This window comes from Trachypithecus francoisi, unplaced genomic scaffold (genome assembly GCF_009764315.1).
Source record: "Trachypithecus francoisi isolate TF-2019V2 unplaced genomic scaffold, Tfra_2.0 Lachesis_group3, whole genome shotgun sequence".
Taxonomy (NCBI): domain Eukaryota; kingdom Metazoa; phylum Chordata; class Mammalia; order Primates; family Cercopithecidae; genus Trachypithecus; species Trachypithecus francoisi.
Genome location: NW_022681468.1, coordinates 124,346,963 through 124,368,366, shown reverse-complemented (window position 1 = coordinate 124,368,366; position 21,404 = coordinate 124,346,963). Strand labels below are relative to the sequence as shown.

At 44.2% G+C, this 21,404-nt stretch overlaps 1 protein-coding gene across 3 annotated transcripts in view; it reads right to left on the bottom strand.

Annotated features, from left to right (window-relative positions):
- CLPX (caseinolytic mitochondrial matrix peptidase chaperone subunit X) overlaps positions 1 to 21,397 on the bottom strand; it is a 45,868-nt gene extending 24,471 nt beyond the window's left edge. For all 3 annotated transcript variants that reach the window (XM_033189751.1, XM_033189753.1, XM_033189752.1), the window contains exons 1-4: positions 20,930 to 21,397; positions 15,678 to 15,838; positions 14,563 to 14,680; positions 389 to 543 (exon numbers count right to left, since the gene is read on the bottom strand). In XM_033189751.1, the coding sequence (XP_033045642.1) occupies positions 389 to 543; positions 14,563 to 14,680; positions 15,678 to 15,838; positions 20,930 to 21,008 (513 nt within the window). In that variant the 5' untranslated portion in view covers positions 21,009 to 21,397. The remainder of the gene's footprint in view (positions 1 to 388; positions 544 to 14,562; positions 14,681 to 15,677; positions 15,839 to 20,929) is intronic.
- Between the last annotated feature and the right edge of the window lie 7 nt (positions 21,398 to 21,404).

The following is a 21,404-nucleotide window of genomic DNA, read 5'->3' as shown; positions in this document are numbered from 1 at the left end:
GGTTTTTTTTTTTTTAAGGCTAGTCAAGTGGACCAGCCTAGGCTAGTGTTATTTAAGGGTCCAAACGAACAAAAATAAATCAAAACTTGCTTGCTCTATTGTAAAGATATTATTTCAGATTAACTTGGTATTAACAAGTTAACATTTTAATAATTATCTAGCTACATTTCACTGCTACTAAATACAGTAATCATAACATGGGAAAAAGCAACAGACCCCATATTTAAATTCCAAAAGGCAATAACAATTTAGCCACATATGGTCCATATTATGAACCTGTAATACTTGTTCAGATACTAGTATTAGGATTCAATGTAAACTTGGGAAAGGGAAGCAATGGAATCTTTTCAAGATAGAATACTTGTAAGACTGAGCTTAAGACTTATACCTTCTTAGGGGGAGGTGGTGGTTTCTGTTGGAATGCCAATTTTACAGCTTCTGCTGCTGATTCAGGTTCTTTAATTATGCTTTTCTTTGAGTCTGCTTCAGATAGCACAACAAAAAAATGATGACATTTTTCACACTTGACAAAACGGGTGGATGCTGTAAAAGAAAACAGAGGTAAGTAGAGTGAAATAAAAAATAATTCCAATAGTGTTTAACCTTAAAGACTCCACTGTAAATGAAAGCTATGCACGTGACAAAAAGCAGACTCACTATTCCATCTACTTGCCATACAAACAGCCTCATTTATATATGAAGTATACTACCAAGATAGATGAGTTTAGTCAACTACCTTTTGTTCATTTCTATTAGGTTCTTTCATTTTGTGACACACTTCATTAAAAGATTGGGTGAAATTTTTCCAACTTTCCATTCACTAAAAAAGATTTTTTTTTTCTTTTGGAGATGGAGTCTCACTCTTGTCGCCAGGCTGGAATGCAGTGGTGCGATCTCGGCTCACTGCAACCTCTGCCTCCTGAGTTCAAGCGATTCTCCTGCCTCAGCCTCCCAAGTAGCTGGGATTACAGGGATGCACCATCATGCCCAGCTAATTTTTGTATTTTTAGGAGAGACAGGATTTCACCATATTGGGCAGGATAGTCTCGGTATCTTGACCTTGTTATCTGCCCACCTCGGCCTCTCAAAGTGTTAGGATTACAGGTGTGAGCCACCGCACCTGGCCCACTAAAAAAGATTTTAAAACTTCTTGAGAACATGGAGTAATCATCTATTTTTTTTTTTTTGAGACGGAGTCTTGCTCTGTCACCCAGGCTGGAGTGCAGTGGCCGGATCTCAGCTCACTGCAAGCTCCGCCTCCCGGGTTTATGCCATTCTCCTGCCTCAGCCTCCCGAATAGCTGAGACCACAGGCGCCCGCCACCTCGCCCGGCTAGTTTTTTGTATTTTTTAGTAGAGACGGGGTTTCACCGTGTTAGCCAGGATGGTCTCGATCTCCTGACCTCGTGATCCGCCTGTCTCGGCCTCCCAAAGTGCTGGGATTATAGGCTTGAGCCACCGCGCCCGGCCGGAGTAATCACCTATTTTATAGAAATACTTGAATGAACATACTAAAAGTAAAATACAAGATTCATATATTTTTCCAACATTATAAAAAATTTCAAACATACACAAAAGTTGAAAGAGAAATCTATTTTAACTCCTAAAAATGTAAAAAATGTGTATTCTTTACATTCTCTTAAACCCATTAGCGTTTTTCGGGCATGGTGGCTCATGCCTGTAATCCCAGCACTTTGGGAGACTGAGGCAGGTGGATCACCTAAGGTCAGGAGTAGAGACCAGCCTGGCCAACATGGTGAAACTCCATCTCTACTAAAAATACAAAAATTAGCTGGGCGTGGTGGCAGACACCTGTAATCCCAGCTACTCAGGAGGCTGAGCCAGGAGAATCGCTTGAACCCAGGAGATGGAGGTTGCAGTGAGCCGAGATTGTGCCACTGCACTCTAGCCTGGGAGACAGAGCAAGATTCCATCTCGGGGGAAAAAAAGAAAAATGTGTGTGTGTGTGTGTGTGTCTACATATATATATAAAATTATTTCGTATCTTTATTTTATCTGTACTCCACTAGTTCCTATTTCTGATCAAAAAAACCACTAAGAAACTAACAAAATACTGCTTTCTCAGTCATACTGATTTGATTTAAAGATAATCAAGCAGCCTTTGAAAGCAATACAAAGGCAGTTTAAAGTGAGTATAAAAAGAGTTTCTCTTTTTTCTTTAAAAAATTTTTGGCTGGGTGCAGTGGCTCACGCCTGTAATCCCAGAACTTTGGGAGGCCAAGGCTGGATCACGAGGTCAGGAGACCAAGACCATCCCGGCTAACACAGTGAAATCCTGTCTCTACTAAAAATACAAAAAATTAGCCGGGCGTGGTGGTGGGTGCCTGTAGTCCCAGCTACTCAGGAGGCTGAGGCAGGAGAATGGTGTGAACCCAGGAGGCGGAGTTTGCAGTGAGCTGAGATCACACCACTGCACTCCAGCCTGGGCTATAGAGTGAGACTCCGTCTCAAAAAAAAAAAAAAAAAAAAAAAATCTGTGGATACACAGTGATGAGTTCATGTCCTTTGTAGGGACACGGATGAAACTAGAAACCGTCATTCTGAGCAAGCTATGGCAAGGACAAAAATCCAAACACCCCATGTTCTTACTCATAGGTGGGAACTGAACAGTGAGAACACTTGGACACAGGAAGGGGAACATCACACACCAGGGACTGTGATGGGATTGCAGGAGAGGGGAGGGATAGCATTAGGAGATATACCTAATGTAAATGACAAGTTAACAGGTGTAGCACACTAATGTGGCACATGTATACATATGTAACAAACCTGCAGGTTGTGCACATATACCACGGAACTTAAAGCATAAAAAAAAATTTTTGTGGATACACAGTGGATGAATACATTTATCTTTTTTTTTCTTTTTCTTTCTTTTTTTTTTTTTTTTTGAGAAGGAGTCTCGCTCTGTCGCCCAGGCTGGAGTGCAGTGGCTGGATCTCAGCTCACTGCAAGCTCCGCCTCCCGGGTTTACGCCATTCTCCTGCCTCAGCCTCTCGAGTAGCTGGGACTACAGGCGCCCGCCACCTCGCCCGGCTAGTTTTTTGTATTTTTTAGTAGAGAAGGGTTTTCACCCTGTTAGCCAGGAGGGTCTCGATCTCCTGACTTCGTGATGCGCCCGTCTCGGCCTCCCAAAGTGCTGGGATTACAGGCTTGAGCCACCGTGCCCGGCGGATGAATACATTTATAAGGATTTCTCAATTCCAATGGATCAGCTACAGAATATCCTGTGTTAAAGGTGATTTATTTTTCTTTTTTTTTGTTTGTTTTTTGAGACAGGGTTTTGCTCTGTTGCCCAGGTTGAAGTGCAGTGGCATGATCACTGCTCACTGCAGTCTTGACCTCCTAAGCTCAAGCAATCCTCCCACCTCAGCCTCCTTGAGTATCCAGGACTACAGGCACGCGCCACCTCGCCTGCCTACTTTTTTTTTTTATATTTTTGAGACGGAGTTTCTCTCTGTTGCCTAGGCTGGAGTGCAGTGGCGCGACAGTGGCTCATTGCAAGCTCTGCCTCCCAGGTTTACGCCATTCTCCTGCCTCAGCCTCCCGAGTAGCTGGGACTATAGGTGCCTCTCCATCTCCTGACGTCATCCGCCCTCCTCGGCCTCCCAAAGTGCTCGGATTACAGGCGTGAGCCACCGCACCCGGCCAAGGCCTGTCTACTTTTTAAAATCTTCTGTAGAGACAGGGTCTCATGATGTTGCCCAGGTGGGTCTCAAACTCCTGGACTCGAGTAACCCTCCCACCTTGGCCTCCCAAAGTGCTTGGGATTACAGGCGTGACCCACTGAGGCCAGCCTTATCTTTCTTTTCAAAACATGGTTATAGGATGTTGGTGGGGCCTAGTGGCTTACGCCTGTAATCTCAGCACTTTGAGGGGCCAAGACGGGTGGATCACTTAAGCTCAAGAGTTCAAGACCAGCCTGGCCAACATGGTGAAACCCTGTCTCTACTAAAAATACAAAAATTAGCTGGGCATGGTAAGTGCCTATGAACCCCGCTACTCAGCAGGCTGAGGCAGGAGAATTGCTTGAACCTGGGAGGTAGAGGTAGCAGTGAGCTGAGATGGTGCCCATCGTGCCCTCTTATTATAAACAAAATAAATAAAAATAAACATATGGTTACAGGATGTAGACAGATGGATATACATTTATTTTTGTTGTTGTTGAGATGGAGTCTGGCTCTGTCGCCCAGGCTGGAGTGCAGTGGCCGGATCTCAGCTCACTGCAAGCTCCGCCTCCTGGGTTTAGGCCACTCTCCTGCCTCAGCCTCCCAAGTAGCTGGGACTACAGGTGCCCGCCACCTTGCCCGGCTAGTTTTTTGTATTTTTTTAGTAGAGATGGGGTTTCACTGTGTTAGCCAGGATGGTCTCGATCTCCTGACCTTGTGATCCGCCTGTCTCGGCCTCCCAAAGTGCTGGGATTACAGGCTTAAGCCACCGTGCTCGGCCTTTTTTTTTTTTTTTTGAGACAGACTTTTGCTCTTGTTGCCCAGGCTGGATGGAGTGCGATGGCATGATCTCAGCTCACCACAACCTCCACCTCCTGGGTTCAAGCGATTCTCTTGCCTCAGCCTCCCAAGTAGCTGGGACTACAGGTATGTGCCACCATGCCGGGCTAATTTTGTATTTTTTAGTAGAGATGGGGTTTGACCATGTTGGTCAGGCTGGTCTCGAACTCCTGACCTCAGGTGATCTGCCTGCCTCAGCCTCCTGAAGTGCTGGGATTACAGGCGTGAGCCACTGTACCCAGCCACTTTTTTTTTTTTTTAAGAGCTGGCGTCTTGCTGTGTGTCCAGGATGGCCTCAAACTTCTGTTCTCAAGGGATCCTCCCAACTCCCAAGTAGTTAGGTTTGGACATACATGCTTAACTCAGCCTAACCCTACTAATGGTAACCAGGGACCTCAGAAAGCAATTTGGTAGAGAATGTCTTATAGATACAGGTGGCAAATACAAAGCTAGTATGTCTAAGTAATACATTTTTGTGTAATCCAACTAGAAAGAACTGCAGAGAAAAAAAAAATTTCATGGAATTTTTTTTCCTTTGGGACAATTTTAAATACAAATTTACATCTATCCACAGATTATAGGAAAAACTGCACTAGCAAGGACACCTACGTCCTTACAAACTAAATGAAAGAAGCAGACAATTCCACATTAAAAAACCAACTTTAGGCTGGGTGTGGTAGCTCAGGCCTGTAATCCCAGCATAGTGGGAGGCCGAGGCAGGTGGATCACCTGAGGTCAGGAGTTCGAGACCACCCTGGCCAACATGGCAAAACCCCGTCTCTACTAAAAATACAAAAATCAGCTGGGTGTGGTGGCGGGTGCCTGTAATCCCAGCCACCCGGGAGGCTGAAGCAGGAGAATCACTTGAGGGTTAGCCGGGAGGCAGAGGTTGCAGTGAGCTGAGACCAGGTCACTATTCTCCAGCCTAGGCAACAGAGTGAGACTGTCTCAAAAACAAACAAAACCACTTCATTATCAATTCAATCAATTCTTGTGTTTCTGTTCTTCTTTTTTTTTTTTTTTCTTGAGACGGAGTCTCACTCTGTTGCCCAGGCTGGAATGCAGTGGTTGCGATCTGGGCTCACTGCAAATTCTGCCTCCTGGGTCCAAGCAATTCTCCTGCCTCGGCCTCAGTAGCTGGGTGCACGCCACTACACCCAGCTAATATTTGTACTTTTAGTAGAGACGGGGTTTCACCATGTTGGCCAGGATGGTCTTGATCTTCTGACCTCGTGGATCTGCCGCCTTAGCCTCCAAAAGTGCTGGGATTACAGGTGTGAGCAACCACGCCCGGCCATGTTTCTGTTCTTAAACACAAGACTAATTAAAAACACATTCTGGGCCGGGTGCGGTGGCTCAAGCCTGTAATCCCAGCACTTTGGGAGGCCGAGACGGGCGGATCACAAGGTCAGGAGATCGAGACGATCCTGGCTAATACGGTGAAACCCCGTCTCTACTAAAGAATACAAAAAACTAGCCGGGCGACGAGGCGGGCGCCTGTAGTCCCAGCTACTTGGGAGGCGGAGGCAGGAGAATGGCGTGAACCTGGGAGGTGGAGCTTGCAGTGAGCAGTGAGCTGAGATCCGGCCATCGCACTCCAGCCTGGGCGACAGAGCCAGACTCCGTCTCAAAAAAAAAAAAAAAAAAAAAAAAAAAACCACATTCTGGGCCGGAGGTGGCTCACATCTATAATCCTAGCACTCTGGGAGGCTGAGGCAGGTGGATCACTTGAGGTAAGGAGTTCAAGACCAGCCTGGCCAACAAGTGAAACCCTGTTGTTACTAAAAATATACAAATTAGCCAGGCATGTTGGCTCGTGCCTGTAATCCTAGCAACTGGGGAGTTTGAGGCACAAGAATTGCTTGAACATGGGAGGCAGAGGTAGTAGTGAGCTGGGATCACACCACTGCACTTTAGTCTGGGCAACAGAGCGAAACTCGGTCTCAAAAAAAAAATTTTTTTTTGAATAAATTCTAATAGCAAATTTTAAGGAGAGGTTTCATCCATGTTTCGTATTTACTGATCACGTGTAAATGCTTACCTAAAGAAAAAGATCAAGCTATTTGAAGCATCTGTGACTAACACAAGCCTAAGTAAATAATCACCACTTCTCATCAATGGGAAAGATAGTCACTGCCTGTATAATGATGAGGAACTAGTTTACAATTGTTACTGATGGTAAACAGGGCAAAGACTAAAGGGCAGAGAAGCCTCTGATCTAGTTCAGGCAGTGTGACAGGAAAATCTGGCCTGAGAGCACAAGTACAAAATATTTCTCTAAGGAAATTAGGTCAAAAGGAAAAGGATTAAACACCAACAAATCACATTCCTCTTTGCTTATTGTTGAAAGGTTGCTTAAATTTGACTTGAATATTTGCAATACAATTTTACATTGACATATTTTCAACATATCCCCAAAATTCAAGGATTCAATGTTATTTATCAAAACGCTATTTTGGGGGAAAAAAATACAAGCATTGCAATGCACTTTTTTTTTGAGACAAGGTTTCGCTCTCGTTGCCCAGGCTGGAGTGCAATGGCACGATCTCAGCTTACCACAACCTCCACCTCCTGGGTTCAAGTGATTCTCTTGCCTCAGTCTCCTAAGTAGCTGGGATTATAGACATGCACCACCACGTCCAGCTAATTTTGTATTTTCAGTAGAGACGGGGTTTCTCCATGTTGGCCAGGCTGGTCTCGAACGCATGACCTCAGGTGATCCACCCACCTCAGCCTTCCAAACTGCTGGGATTACAGGCATGAGCTCCCACCGTGCCTGGCCAATTTTCACCATGCATTTTCACTCCAAAAGCAAGGGGGAAAAATCTAATTTTATTAAGTTACCAGGAGACAAATTCTTTCCTTTAAACAGCTACTACAAGTATCCTATATTGCTTTATATAAAATTTTGTTGGTTTGGGAAGCTGAGGTGGGCGGATCACAAGGTCACAGGAGTTCAAGACCAGTCTGGCCAAGATGGTGAAACCCCATCTCTACTAAAAGTACAAAAAAATTAGCCAGGCGTGGTAGTGGGCACCTGTAATCCCAGCTACTCAGGAGTCTGAGGCAGAGAACTGCTTGAACCCGGGAGGTGGAAATTGCAGTGAGCCAAGATTGTGCCACCGCACTCCAGCCTGAGCAATAAATGAAACTGCGCCTGGGGTGGGGGGCGGGGAGGAAGAAAGACAAAGGATTTAAATAGACACTTCTCCAAAGAAGACAGACAAATGACCAATAAACATAAGAAAAGATTAACATCATTAGTCATCAGGGAAATGCAAATCAAAACTACAGTGAATCCCCGGAGGTAGCACAAAATCCCAGCACTTTGGGAAGCCAAGGCAGGAGAATTACCTGATCCCAGGAGTTCGCGACCAGCCTGGGCAACATAAATGAGACCCTGTCTCTGGGGTGGCATGTGCCTGTAGTCCCAGCTATTCAAGATGCTGACATGGGAGGACAACTTGAACACAGAAAGTGAGGCTACTATGAGCTATGATTGCGCTACCGCATTAAAGCCTGGGTGACAGAGTAAGACCCTGTTTCTAAAAACAAAATCAAAAGAGGCCCATGATGAGATACCACTTCATGTCCACTATGAATAAAGAAAGACAGATTGGGCACAGTGGCTCATGCCTGTAATCTCAACATTCTGGGAGTCTGAGGCAGGAAGATCACCTGAGGTCAGGAGTTCGAGATCAGCCTGACCAATATGGTGAAACCCCGTCTCTACTAAAAATACAAAAATTAGCTGCGTGTGATGGTAGGCACCTATAATCCCAGCTACTTGGGAGGCTGAGACAGGAGAATTGTTTGAACCTGGGAGGTGGAGGTTGCAGTGAGCCGAGATTATGCCACTGTACTCCAACCTGGTGACGGAGCGAGATTCTGTCTCAAAAAGAAAAAAGAAAGACAAGTGGTAAAAAGGATGTGGAGAAACTGGAACCCTCATATTGCTGGTCAGATTGTAGAATGGTACAGGTGCTATGGAAAAGAGTTTGGCAATTCTTTAGAAACTAAACAGTTACCACATGACCCAGCAATTCCAATCCTAAACATATACCCAAGAGAATTAGAAACATATGTCCATACAAAAACTTGTACATAGATGTTCACAGGAGCATTATTTAGAACAGCCAACAAGTAGAAACAATCTAAATGTCCATCACCTGATGAATGTCTAAACAATGAAATATTATTCAGCCACAAAAAGCAATGAAATACTGATATATGCTGCAACCTGGATAAACTTTGAAAACATTAAGCTAAAGAAAAGAAGGCTGATATGAAATGCCACATAGCATATAATTACATTGTATGAGATATACAGAGTAGACAAATCTATTGATAGAGAAAGTAGTTAATAGTTAACAGGGCTAGGAGGGGGGAAGGGTGGAGAGTGACTAAGGGCTATGGAGTTTTTTTCTGGGATGATGAAAAATGTTCTGGAATTAGATAGTGGAGATGATCATTCGACCTGGTAATATCTTTTTTGTCTTTTTGAGACAAGACGAAGTCTTTCTCTGTCACCCAGGCTGGAGTGCAGTGGTGAGATCTCAGCTCACTGCAGCTTCCGCCTCCTGGGTTCAAGAGATTCTCCTGCCTCAGTCTCCTGAGTAGTTGGGATTACAGGCGTGCGCCACCACACCAGGCTAATTTTTTGTATTTTTAGTAGAGACAGGGTTTCACCGTGTTAGCCAGGATGGTCTCCATCTTCACACCTTGTCATCCGCCCACCTTGGCCTCCCAAAGTGCTGGGATTACAGGCATGAGCCACCGCTCCTGGCCTTTTTTTTTTTTTTTTTTTTTGAGACAGAGTCTTGCTCTGTCACCCAGGCTGGAGTGCAGTGGCGTGATCTAGGTTCACTGCAACCTCCGCCTCCCGGGTTCAAGCAATTCTCCTGTCTCAGCCTCCCAAGCAGCTGGGATTACAAGTGGCTGCTACCAAGCCCGGCTAATTTTTGTATTTTTAGTAGAGATGAGGTTTCACTATGTTGGTCAGGCTGGTCTCGAACTCCTGACCTCGTCATCTGCCCGCCTCGGCCTCTCAAAGTGCTGGGATTACAGGTGTGAGCCACCGTGCCGGGCCACAACTTGGTAAATATTTTAAAACCACTGAAGATGAATTGCATGGTATATGAATGATGATATCTCAAACAAATTTTTAAAAGGAAAGGACTAGGCCCAATGTACAGCTGTCCCAAGGCCCATGTAGGAGACTAGTTCTAGGACCACCCACATATAACCAAATCCATGCATACTCAAGTCCTGCAGTTGGCCCTGTGGAACCCACATATATGAAGTTAGCTCCTCATATATGCTGGCCATATGTGTCTGGCCAAATAAAAGCTAGGTATAAGTGGGCCCGAGCAATTCAAACCCACTGTTCAAGAGTCAACTGCATTAACATACACAGCTCTCAAAACATTGTATACTGAAAACAAGCAATTTGCGAAAACATGAATATGCTATTTATACTTTAAAAAAAATCACAAGTTCAATGAAGATACGTTATAGAACTTTAGCTCCATCTGTAAGGGTCTATTCTTTTCTCATAAAGGAGGATGGATATATGCATTCCTCAAGTCATTAAAAATACAAAAAAGCAGGCCGGGCGCGGTGGCTCAAGCCTGTAATCCCAGCACTTTGGGAGGCCAAGACGGGCGGATCACAAGGTCAGGAGATCGAGACCATCCTGGCTAACATGGTGAAACCCCTGTCTCTACTAAAAAATACAAAAAAAAAAAAAACTAGCCAGGCGAGGTGGCAGGCGCCTGTAGTCCCAGCTACTTGGGAGGCTGAGGCAGGAGAATGGCGTAAACCCGGAAGGCGGAGCTTGCAGTGAGCCGAGATGGCGCCACTGCACTCCAGCCTGGGAGATACAGTGAGACTCCGTCTCAAAAAAAAAAAAAAAAAAAAAAATTACAAAAAAGTAGACAATTACCTAAACAGGCCATTCACAAAAGAATCACAAGTGACCAAAAAGCATATAAAAAGATGTTTACGAACTAGTATCCAAATAAATGCAGACTTAAACAAAATGCAGACTGGGTGTGGTGGCTCACACCTGTAATGCCAGCACTTTGGGAGGCCGAGGCGGGTGAATCATCTGAGGTCAGGAATTCCAGACCAGCCTGGTCAACAAGGTGAAACCCTATCTCTACCAAAAACACAAAAATTAGCCTGGCCTGGTGGTGGGCACCTGTAATCCTAGCTACTTGGAAGGCTGAGGCACCTGGGGCTGGCACTTGAATCTAGGTGGCAGAAGTTGCAGTGAGCCAAGATCGTGCCACTGCACTCCAGCCTGCGTGAGAACAGCAAAACTGTCTCAAAAAAATAATAGAAACAAACAAAAAGGCAGGCTGAGTATCCCTTAACCAAAATGCATGGGACCAGAAGTGTTTCAGAGTTCAAATGTTTTCAGGTTTTGGAATATTTGCAGAAATGCACTGGTTAAGCACCCCTACGTGAAATCTGAAATGCTCCAATGGAGCATTTCCTTTAAGCATCATGATGCACTCACAAGTTTAGGATTTTGGAGCATTTTGAATTCCAGATTTTCAAACTATGGAAGCTCAACCTGTTAGCAACCTGAGATCAAATAAAACTCTCTTTAGGACTGTGAAGACCCAACTTTTTTTTTTTTTTTTTTTTGAGGCGGAGTCTCGCTCTGTTGCCCGGACTGGAGTGCAGTGGCCGGATCTCAGCTCACTGCAAGCTCCGCCTCCCGGGTTTACGCCATTCTCCTGCCTCAGCCTCCCGAGTAGCTGGGACTACAGGCGCCCGCCATCTCGCCCGGCTAGTTTTTGTATTTTTAGTAGAGACGGGGTTTCACCGTGTTAGCCAGGATGGTCTCGATCTCCTGACCTCGCGATCCGCCCGTCTCGGCCTCCCAAAGTGCTGGGATTACAGGCTTGAGCCACCGCGCCCGGCCAAGACCCAACTTTTAATGATCAGACACAGAAGGATTCAAAAGGATGCATTCTGAAAAGACTTTTAATATGGGTACGCAAAACTAAGGGAGGAGGGGCTTACTGCACTGCTAGGGCCTACAAATAGTTACAGAGGACAGGGACGGTGTCATGATCACCTGCATATTTTCTGAGCCTAGCGATGTCTGAATCAACACATTTGCTTATTGTGTACATTTAAGTGTGTGCTCTTTTTTTCATTCTTCCCTTCCACATTTTCTACTCCCATATCACCACTCCCAGTTAGAATTCTCAAAGCAAACAGGCCTCAGCCTTGAAGTGATTACACTATAGTATTTCCACACTTGGTCTAACTAATAATATACAGATACTACTAATATACAGATTGTAGGGCCCCATCCCACATCTACAGAATCTTAATCTCTAGGGAAGGAGTTTGGAAATCTCTAAGTTTAACAGTCACCTTTAGTGACTAATACAACCTGGCAAGTTTTGGAAAGAATGCATAGAAGAAAAATAAATTTAATCCCAAGAGGAGCTAGTTTACTCCTAAAGAATCTCCAGATGGTAGAAATGTATGATATAGGAATTTCTGAATAGCAAATCTTCACTGCTATGTGACCTTGAATGAGTTACTTAAACTTGCTAAATCTCAGTTTCTTCATTTATAAAAAGGAGAATACTCTTTGTTTTGGCAAAATTAAGGTTCCAAGAACAAAACTATATATGTTGGCATTTATTAAATATTAGTTTCTTTCCTTGTATACTCTAAGAAATTATTCTTTTTTTTTTTTGAGACGAAGTTTCACTCGTTTCCCAGGCTAGAGTACAGTGGTGTGATCTCGGCTCACTGCAGCCTCTGCCTCCTGGGTTCAAGCAATTCTCATGCCTCAGCTTCCCAAGTAGCTGGGATTATAGTTGCCCACCATCACGCCCAGCTAATTTTGTATTTTTAGTAGAGATGGGGTTTCACCACGTTGGCCAGGCTGGTCTCGAATGCCTGACCTCAGGTGATCTGCCTACCTCAGGCTCCCAAAGTGCTGGGATTACAGGCATAAGCCACTGCGCCTGGCAAGAAAGTATTCTTTAGGTCTGTAAAGGTTGAAATGTTTCTTTGAAGAAAAAAAAGGAGGAAAATTTCTTGGTTAAAATAGGAGACACTGACCTCATAAATTAAGCAATTTTCAGCCTCTGTATAATTTTATTATATCACATCAAATTTGTTTAGAAGGTTTTATCATCCAGTTCTACCATTTTTTTTTTTTTGAGATAGAGTTTTGCTCTGTTGCCCAGGCTGGAGGAGTGTGTGTGGTGGTGTGATTTTGGCTCACCAAGACCTCCAACTCCCAGGTTCAAGCGATTCTCCGGTCTCAGCCTCCCAAACAGCTGGGACTTCAGATGCATGGCACCACGCCCGGCTAATTTTTGTATTTTTAGTAGAGATGGTGTTTCACCGTGTTGAGCAGGCTGGTCTCAAACTTCTGACCACAAGTGATCAGCCTGCTTTGGACTCCCAAAGTCCTGTGATTACTGGTGTGAGTCACTGTGCCCGGCCCACTTTCATTTTATGTTGTGATCCAAATTAAATTTTGTTCAGAACCCCTAATGTTCCAGCTATGGGATGGAGCTACTTTAAGTCTTTCCAGTACATAAAAATATACTACATCTAGTACCTTTTCATATGGTGGCCAATTACTGTTAATGGTAAGTGTGAAATTGTAACCAAAGTCTCAATATTAGGATTAGGAGATAGAGAATACTCTCTAGCCAACCATCAGACACTGAAGTCTTACAATCTTGAAGTTTTCTTCAACTGGATCGTAGAGGAAGGCTGACATGGTGGTACAATTCATTACCACTAACTCTAAGTCATGTAAGTAATGAGTTTTTTGATTATTTGATTCATTAATGAAAATATCTGTAGGAGAATCTTTGCATTTCAGAGAGTTACTGACACTAACAGCAAAAGCAGGACAGTTGATTTTTTCCCTTCTTTTTTTCTTTTTTTGAGACAGGGTCTCGCTTTGTCACTGAGGCTGGAGTTCAATGGCTGGCTCGCTGCAGCCTCACCTCCTGGACTCAAGCGATCCTCATATCTCAGTCCCTAAGTAGCTGGAACTATAGCCATGCACCACCAGGCCTGGCTAATTTTTTAAATTTTTTTTAATACATATGGGGTTTTGCCATGTTGCTCAGGCTGGTTTTGAACTTCTGGACTCAAGCAATCTGCCTACCTCAGACTCCAAAAGTGCTGGGATTACAGGTGTGAGTCACTGTGCCCAGCCCTGATTTCTTCCTTCTCTGAGTGTCTGAATCATTAATAATTATCAGATGCTTCCCAGAATTGAGGGCTTACCTCCTTTGGTAAGTACTAAGGGAAATTACCTTAATATATGAATGACTAGCCTTCCCAGCCATGTGATACTCAATATGTATTTGAAGAATGTAGTAATACACAATAAATAAGTCCTGGTTCTCCTATAGCCTAATGATCACATCCAGAAATTCACAAAATCCAATCTGAAATAAACACAAGTAAGCAAAATAAAGAAGAAAATATTTTTCTTAAATTATCTCTTACACAACAGCACAAAGTAATACCAGTCCTGGGAATTTTCTAGTATACGGTGAACATAAGAGAGAATCAGGTAAGCTCATACAATTTATATATAATTTATGTAACATACAAAGTCACATTAATTTATCTATTTCATATAATCCATATTTCTACACATTTAATACAATTTATATATATTTTATATACGTACATACATATATATATATATATTTTTTGGAGACAGGGTCTCTGTCACCCAGGATGGGGTACAGTGGCATGATCATGACTACAGGTATGCACCACCTTATCTGGCCTTTCTTTTTTTTTTTTTGTAAAGATAGTTGTCTCAACATGTTGCCCAGGCAGGTCTTGAACTCCTAGCTCAAGGGATCCTCCCATCTCCACCTTCCAAAGTGCTGGGATTATAGGCATGAGCCATTTGTGCCTGGCCTGTATTTATAAATTTTACATAATTTACATATTTTTATACATTTAATAATTTATAGAAAATGTAGGGAAAAAAGAGCAGTAGAAGATGTAATACTTACACACAAAGGTCTCTACATGTGTGCACAAGTCGCCACATTTAGGACAGCGCAGCTGGTTTCCACCTTTCCCAGAATTCCCAGAGCCTGATTTCTTACCACTTCCTTCACTTGCTGATTTCTAATGTTTATGAAGGAGACAAAAAGAAGAGTGTCAATTATTAGTTTCAGGCAACCAACTTAAATATAAACAATACTGTTTGTAATTAATTTTATAATTTTCTAAATTTCTAGGATGAAATTATTAATATAATCCTACTATTTCTGGTGTCAGAAGATCTATTTACTTCAAAAATCAAATCAGTTCTAGTAAATACATGTATATCTGTAGTCCTCTTTTATATAACATGTGCCAACATATATAATAAATAGCTTTCATTCAATGACTCAGGCACTAGAAAATTTACTAAGGGAAAAAACTACATTTCAATGAAATTGAACCAGGAGTTATTATCATGGTAGGTAGTGACTCTGACTATTCTTAGATCTAACTTTTCTCATCTCTAAAATGGGAATAATTTTACCCACATCAGAGAGTCACTGTTAAGATTAAGTATGGATATGTAAGTGCCTCACATTTTGTTTAACATATAAAATTAATTCAAGTGTTAGTCAAATTGACATAATGAAAAAAACGGTAAGTCACTGACTCAATACAACTACCAATCATCTACTTGCTAGCTACAACATAAAGTTGTACCAGAAATCTGAAATTTTTACGCTACCAGAGTAGCCCAACATTAAGTTATACCACAAATCTGAAATTTTAGGTAGAGGATAAAGTGAGGTTTATACTGTCACAAGTTATAAGAGTTATATGAAAGCAGGAAATGATGGCTATTCCTAATTCAATCCTACTGACTAACAGTCATTTAATGACACTTCTTTACTACTTTGGGGTGTTAGAAATTTTAATTACTGCTTACTATGTGCAATGCTTATAAAAGTATTTTAAGGTTCAAAATGAAACATCTAATTACATAAAATTCTTCAGATCATTTTAGCTATCTCATATTGCCTACAGAAAACATATAAGCCAGTAACAGACAGTACTATTACATTTTTTTAAAGGAGGGAACTCAAAATGTATACAGGTGCCAATAAGATAAAATAATTACCTTATTTCCATCTCCAGAACCATCTTTACTTATCCCATCTTTTGAGGCAAAGTATGCTGGTGTTTCTGTAAAGGATCTAAGAGGAGCTCTTCGCAGAATCTGAGTTTCAAATGTCCCAAGCCTTCCTAAAACTGATATATGAATGCGACCACCAGAAATACCTGAGAATAAAAGGAAATCTACATCAAATATAGATATGCCTCAATAAATTCCCTGGAAACAACAATTCCTTGAGCATAAAGGAGGTTGAAAAAAAGCTATCATTTTCACAGCAGTAGTATAAACTGAGAGAAAATAATGACACCAACAGAGGCAAAGTCCTTTCAAAAACAGGCCAGGTCTGAGGCTCTGAAAGATTCTAGATAAATAAAGGTGTTTCTTTCTGTATGTGTCCTTTGGAAGTAAGGTAAGATCACCCACGTCATAATAATATGTGGCTTTTTTAAAGTTTGAATGGAGTTCAACATCTGCCTCACCTGTAAGATTTTTAAAAAGGCCATTTATGCCCTATATTCTTATTATTTCTACCAATGAGAATAAACATCTGACAGGAACTCATCTGTTATTATGTAAGAATACTATCTGGGCCAGGTGTGGTGGCTCACCGCTGTAATCCTAGCATTTTGGGAGGCCGAGGTGGGCGGATCACTTGAGGTCAGGAGTTCAAAACCAGCCTGGCCAACATGGTGAAACTCTGTCTCTACCAAAAATAAGAAAAAAATTAGCCAGGCGTGGTGGTGGGCTCCTGTAATCCCAGCTACTCTGGAGGCTGAGGCAGGAGAATCGCTTGAACCCAGGAGGCAAAGGTTGCAGCAAACTGAGGTTGTGCCACCGCACTCCAGCCTGGGTGACAGAGCATGACTCCATCTCAAAAAAAAAAGGCCGGGCGCGGTGGCTCAAGCCTGTAATCCCAGCACTTTGGGAGGCCCAGACGGGCGGATCACAAGGTCAGGAGATCGAGACCATCCTGGCGAACACAGTGAAACCCCGTCTCTACTAAAAATACAAAAAACTAGCCGGGCGAGGTGGTGGGCGCCTGTAGTCCCAGCTACTTGGGAGGCTGAGGCAGGAGAATGGCGGGAACCCGGGAGGAGGAGCTTGCAGTCAGCTGAGATCCGGCCACTGCACTCCAGCCTGGGCGACAGAGCAAGACTGTGCCTCAAAAAAAAAAAAAAAAAAAAATCTGTAACAGTGGAAACAAACTTCAAATGTTCTTTAAGGCCAGGCGCAGTGGCTCATGCCTGTAATCCCAGAGTTCGAGACCAGCCTGGCTAGCCAACATGGTAAAACCCTGTCTACTAAAAACACAAAAATTAGCTGGGTGTGCTAGCAGGTGTCTGTAATCCCAGCTACTCAGGAGGCTGAGGCAGGCGAATTGCCTGAACCTAGGAGGCGGAGGTTGCAGTGAGCCAAGATCGTGCCACTGCACTCCAGCCTGGGCAACAGAGGGAGACTCTGTCTCAAAAAAAAAAAAAAATTATTTAAAAAATTGTGTTATTCCACTTACATGTGGTACTTAGAAGGCAAAATCATAGAGACAGTGAGCAGAATGGTGCTTCCTGAGGGTTGGGGAAAATGGAGAGTTATTGTTTTAATGGGTACAGAGCTTCAGTTTTACAAGGTGATGGACAATGGCTGCACAATATCAATGTACCTAATACTACGGAACTATACACTAAAAATAGTTAAGTTGTGTAAATCTTACATGTATCTTGCCACAATAAAAAAAATTGAAGGAGCCAGGTGCGGTGCTTCACACCTGTAATCCCACCCAGCACTTTGGGAGGTTGAGGTGGGTGGATCACTTGAGGTCAGGAGTTTAAGACCAGCCTGGCCAACATGGTGAAACCCCGTCTCTACCAAAAATACAAAAAGTAGCCAGGCGTGATGACAGGCACCTGTAATCCCAGCTATTTGGGAAGCTGAGGCAGGAGAATCGCTTGAACGAGGCAGAGGTTGCAGTGAGCGGAGATTGTGCCACTGTACACCAGCCTGGGCAACAGAGCAAGGCTCTGTCTCAAAATAAGTAAATAAATAAATAAATAAATAAATAAATAAAGTATCAATCTCAAAAGTAGGCTTAGAAAAAGTAATTGAGGGGGCCGGGTGCAGTGGCTCATTCCTGTAATCCCAGCACTTTGGGAGGCCGAGGCAGGAGGATCACGAGGTCAGGAGATCGAGACCATCCTGGCTAATATGGTGAAACCACATCTCTACTAAAAATACAAAAAATTAGCTGGGCATGGTGGCATGCGCCTGTAGTCCCAGCTACCCGGGAGGCTGAAACAGGAGAATCACTTGAATCCGGGAAGCGGAGGTTGCAGCGAGCAGAGATGGCACCACTGCACTCCAGCCTGAGCAACAGCGTGAGACTCGTCTCAAAAAAAAAAAAAAAAAAAAAAAATTGAGGGAGAGTGTCAGATGCAATCACAATGACCATTCACCAATCATAAAATTCTCATAAAAATGATAAAGCTCTGTAGCAAACTAATTGGGGTTTCTGGCACTTTTTGTGCCATGAACCCCTTGAGCAGTCTGGTGAAGCCTCCAAATGGATCTCTTCTCAGAATAATATTTTTAAATGTGTAAAAAAAAATACATAACAAAGAAAACAAATTATAAAGAAGTAGTTATCAAAAAATTTTTTTAAATGTTCCTCTTTATTAACAAGCAAAATTAAATAAGATCTAACAGCTTTTAAAATAATTACTGATTTCAAAGTAGCAAAAAGTATGAACAATATTCTGAAATATCAACAACTATAATGTGATATGAAAATATTTCTGATTTTGATTGATGACAAATTCACAGACACTTCTAAGACTACTGTGGATGTGTTGCCAACATTCATAGGCCAAGGAAATCTTATGTTTCAGCTAGAGCTTAGTGAAAATAAAGTTCACAGAACCTCTGAATTCTATCCAAAGACCCTTTGGGGGCCTGTAAACCTCAGGTGAAGAAGCTCTGAAAGCCAAAAAAGAGAAGTATTTCTGTAAAGTATGTTTCACCAGATTATCTGGCAGGAATCAGAAAACACCATTTAAGTCTCACTATTTACAGAACTTTATCATACAAACAAAGCTTTCTAAATTTCAGAACAACTGTTTTTAAAAAGAAATACTAGTCCAGGTGCCGTGGCTCACGCCTGTAATCCCAGCACTTTGGGAGGCCGAGGCAGGTGGATCACCTGCGGTCCAGGAGTTGGAGACCAGCCTGACAAACATGGCAAAACCCCGTCTCTACTAAAAATATAAAAATTAGTTGGGCGTGGTGGTGCAGACCTGTAATCCCAGCTTCCTTGGGAGGCTGAGGTAGGAGAATCGCTTGAACCCAGGAGGGGTTGTAGAGAGCCCAGATCGTGCTACTGCACTCCAGCCTGGGTAACAGACCAGATTCCATCAAGAAAGACAGAAAAAGGCCAGGGGAGGTGGCTCACGCCTGTAATCCCAGCACTTTGGGAGGCCAAGACGGGTGGATCACGAGGTCAGGAGATCGAGACCATCCTGGCTAACATGGTGAAACCCCGTCTCTACTAAAAATACAAAAAATTAGCCAGACGTGGTGGCGGGTGCCTGTAGTCCCAGCTACTCGGGAGGCTGAGGCAGGAGAATGGCGTGAACCCGGGAGGTGGAGCTTGCAATGAGCCAAGATTGCGCCACTGCACTCCAGCCTGGGTGACAGAGCAAGACTCTGTCTCAAAAAAAAAAAAAAAAAAAAGACGGAAAGAAACAAAGGAAGGAAAGAAAGAAAGGAAGGAAAGACAGGAAGGAGGGAAGGAAAAGAAAAGAAGAAAGAAACCAGTCGTTTTGAAAATAAAAAAAAAAAACTGCCTATCTCCTATGATTCAAGTGTTCACGGACTCTTGGCTAGAACAGATCAAGAACACTTTCAAAGAAGCCGTCCCTGCCCAAAGAGAACACACACATACTTCATCCACCCACTGGAAACTGTATTATTCTTTGTCTACTCCACTAGATTTAAACATGAGGGTGAGGACTTATTCACCACTCTTACCTCCAGCACTAAAAGACCTGGCACACAGTGGGCCCTCGACAAATATTAATATATGTCACATAAATGGATTAAAAAAACACTTTAAAGTATTTGCAAATCGAATTCCTGGAATCGGGACATCTACTGGTTGAGGCTTAACAATGATTTAGGATTAAATTCACTCTCTTACATTTATGTATCATTTTACAAAATGCTTCTGCCCACGTTACCTCATTCAATCCCTCCTTGTGTAGTAAAGAAACTGGAAGATACATTTAGTAAATAATAAGGATTTTATAATTGGTTTAAAAATTAGATAAAAGGGACCTTTTTAAAAATCCATCCAAATGTCAAGAACCGGTAAGTCAAAATAAAAAGAATTTGTCTAGAAGTCAGTGATTGTAACAGAATCTAGCCTCGTGGTCTGACATCCATAGATTTGAGGAAGAGAAAAAAAGTTTATTTTCCAGACTCTCTTGGTTGGAGCGCCATTCTTTCACAGCTTCAGATGAACAGAAAGGAAAGGTAAACAACACGTGCCACTCTTAGGAAACTACCTCCCGGTCAAGTCGGGAAAGCCAGCCAAGGACTGCTGAAACACCCAAAGACTTCCGAACCAACTCCTCTCCCCATCTCCCCCGCCGCTGTCCTGAGTGCCCCGGGGCTTGCCTGACGCCGGGAAATATTGTGAACCTTGTTTATGTCCCAGTGTCTGGGCCGCACAGTGACAGTAACATCTCCGGTACCGCGCGGCTTGCGTCCGGGACGGTCAGCTGGGTGCCCTGAGTCCTAGGGGACCCTAGCAGGGACAGCCCCTCAGCCGAGCCCCTCCTGGAGCCCCCAACGGGCCCAAGGGGGATCCCGGCCAGGCTGCGGAAGAAGAGCCGCGGCCGGGGCAGGCGGCGGTCCCAGGCAGGGCTGAGTGGGATCTGGAGACATTTTTTAATAAGAGGAGCATTTTGTGCCTCTTTCAGGGTTTCTACGAACTGGCCGCATTCCGGCCCCCAAGTCAGCAGGCCTGAAAGCGCGCAGGAAGACGCGTGGGAAGGAGTTTACTTCCAATTCGAGAAACGGCTGCTCCAGAGGTTGGCAGAGCCCCATTCCACGGGGAAAGTAGTGGGTGCCGGGCGAAGCGCTGCCCATTCCTTCACACTCCCCGGGAGCAGCAGGCCTCATGCCCTCCCAGGGACCCCACCGCCCCCGGCCAGTCCACCCCCTTCCCCTAGGCTGAGGGCTCAGGAGTGGCACTATTTCGTTACCTCTCTGCGCGGAGGCGAGTGAGGAGGTGATGAACCGGGCGGCCGCTGCGCCGCAAGTACAAGCACCGCAGCTGGGCATTTCCGCGGGGCCTAGGCCGGGGCTTCGCCCCCTGAGAACCTCTGGGTCTCACCGGCGCGAATCCTGCTCGCAAGGCGCGCTGACTCGGTTCTGAACCCTTCCGCGGGCCCTAGACCCCGTGCAGAGTTCACCTGCCCGGCAGCCAGACCTTCGCGCTTCCTTGCCTCACAGCCGTCTACTCACCAGACCAGACACCCAACCCCCACTCCCTTCCCCTACTTCTCCCCCCGCCCCCAGCCTACCGGGCCCGCGGAGCTTGCGCGCGCCTGCGCCCTAGGCCCGGGGAGGAGGCGGAGGGCGTGGGCACGCGCCGCGTATGCGCGCTAGAGAAGCTACGTGAGGCGAAGGCGAGGGGGCGGTGCCGCGGGCGCCAATGAGTGCCCTACGGCAAGCGCC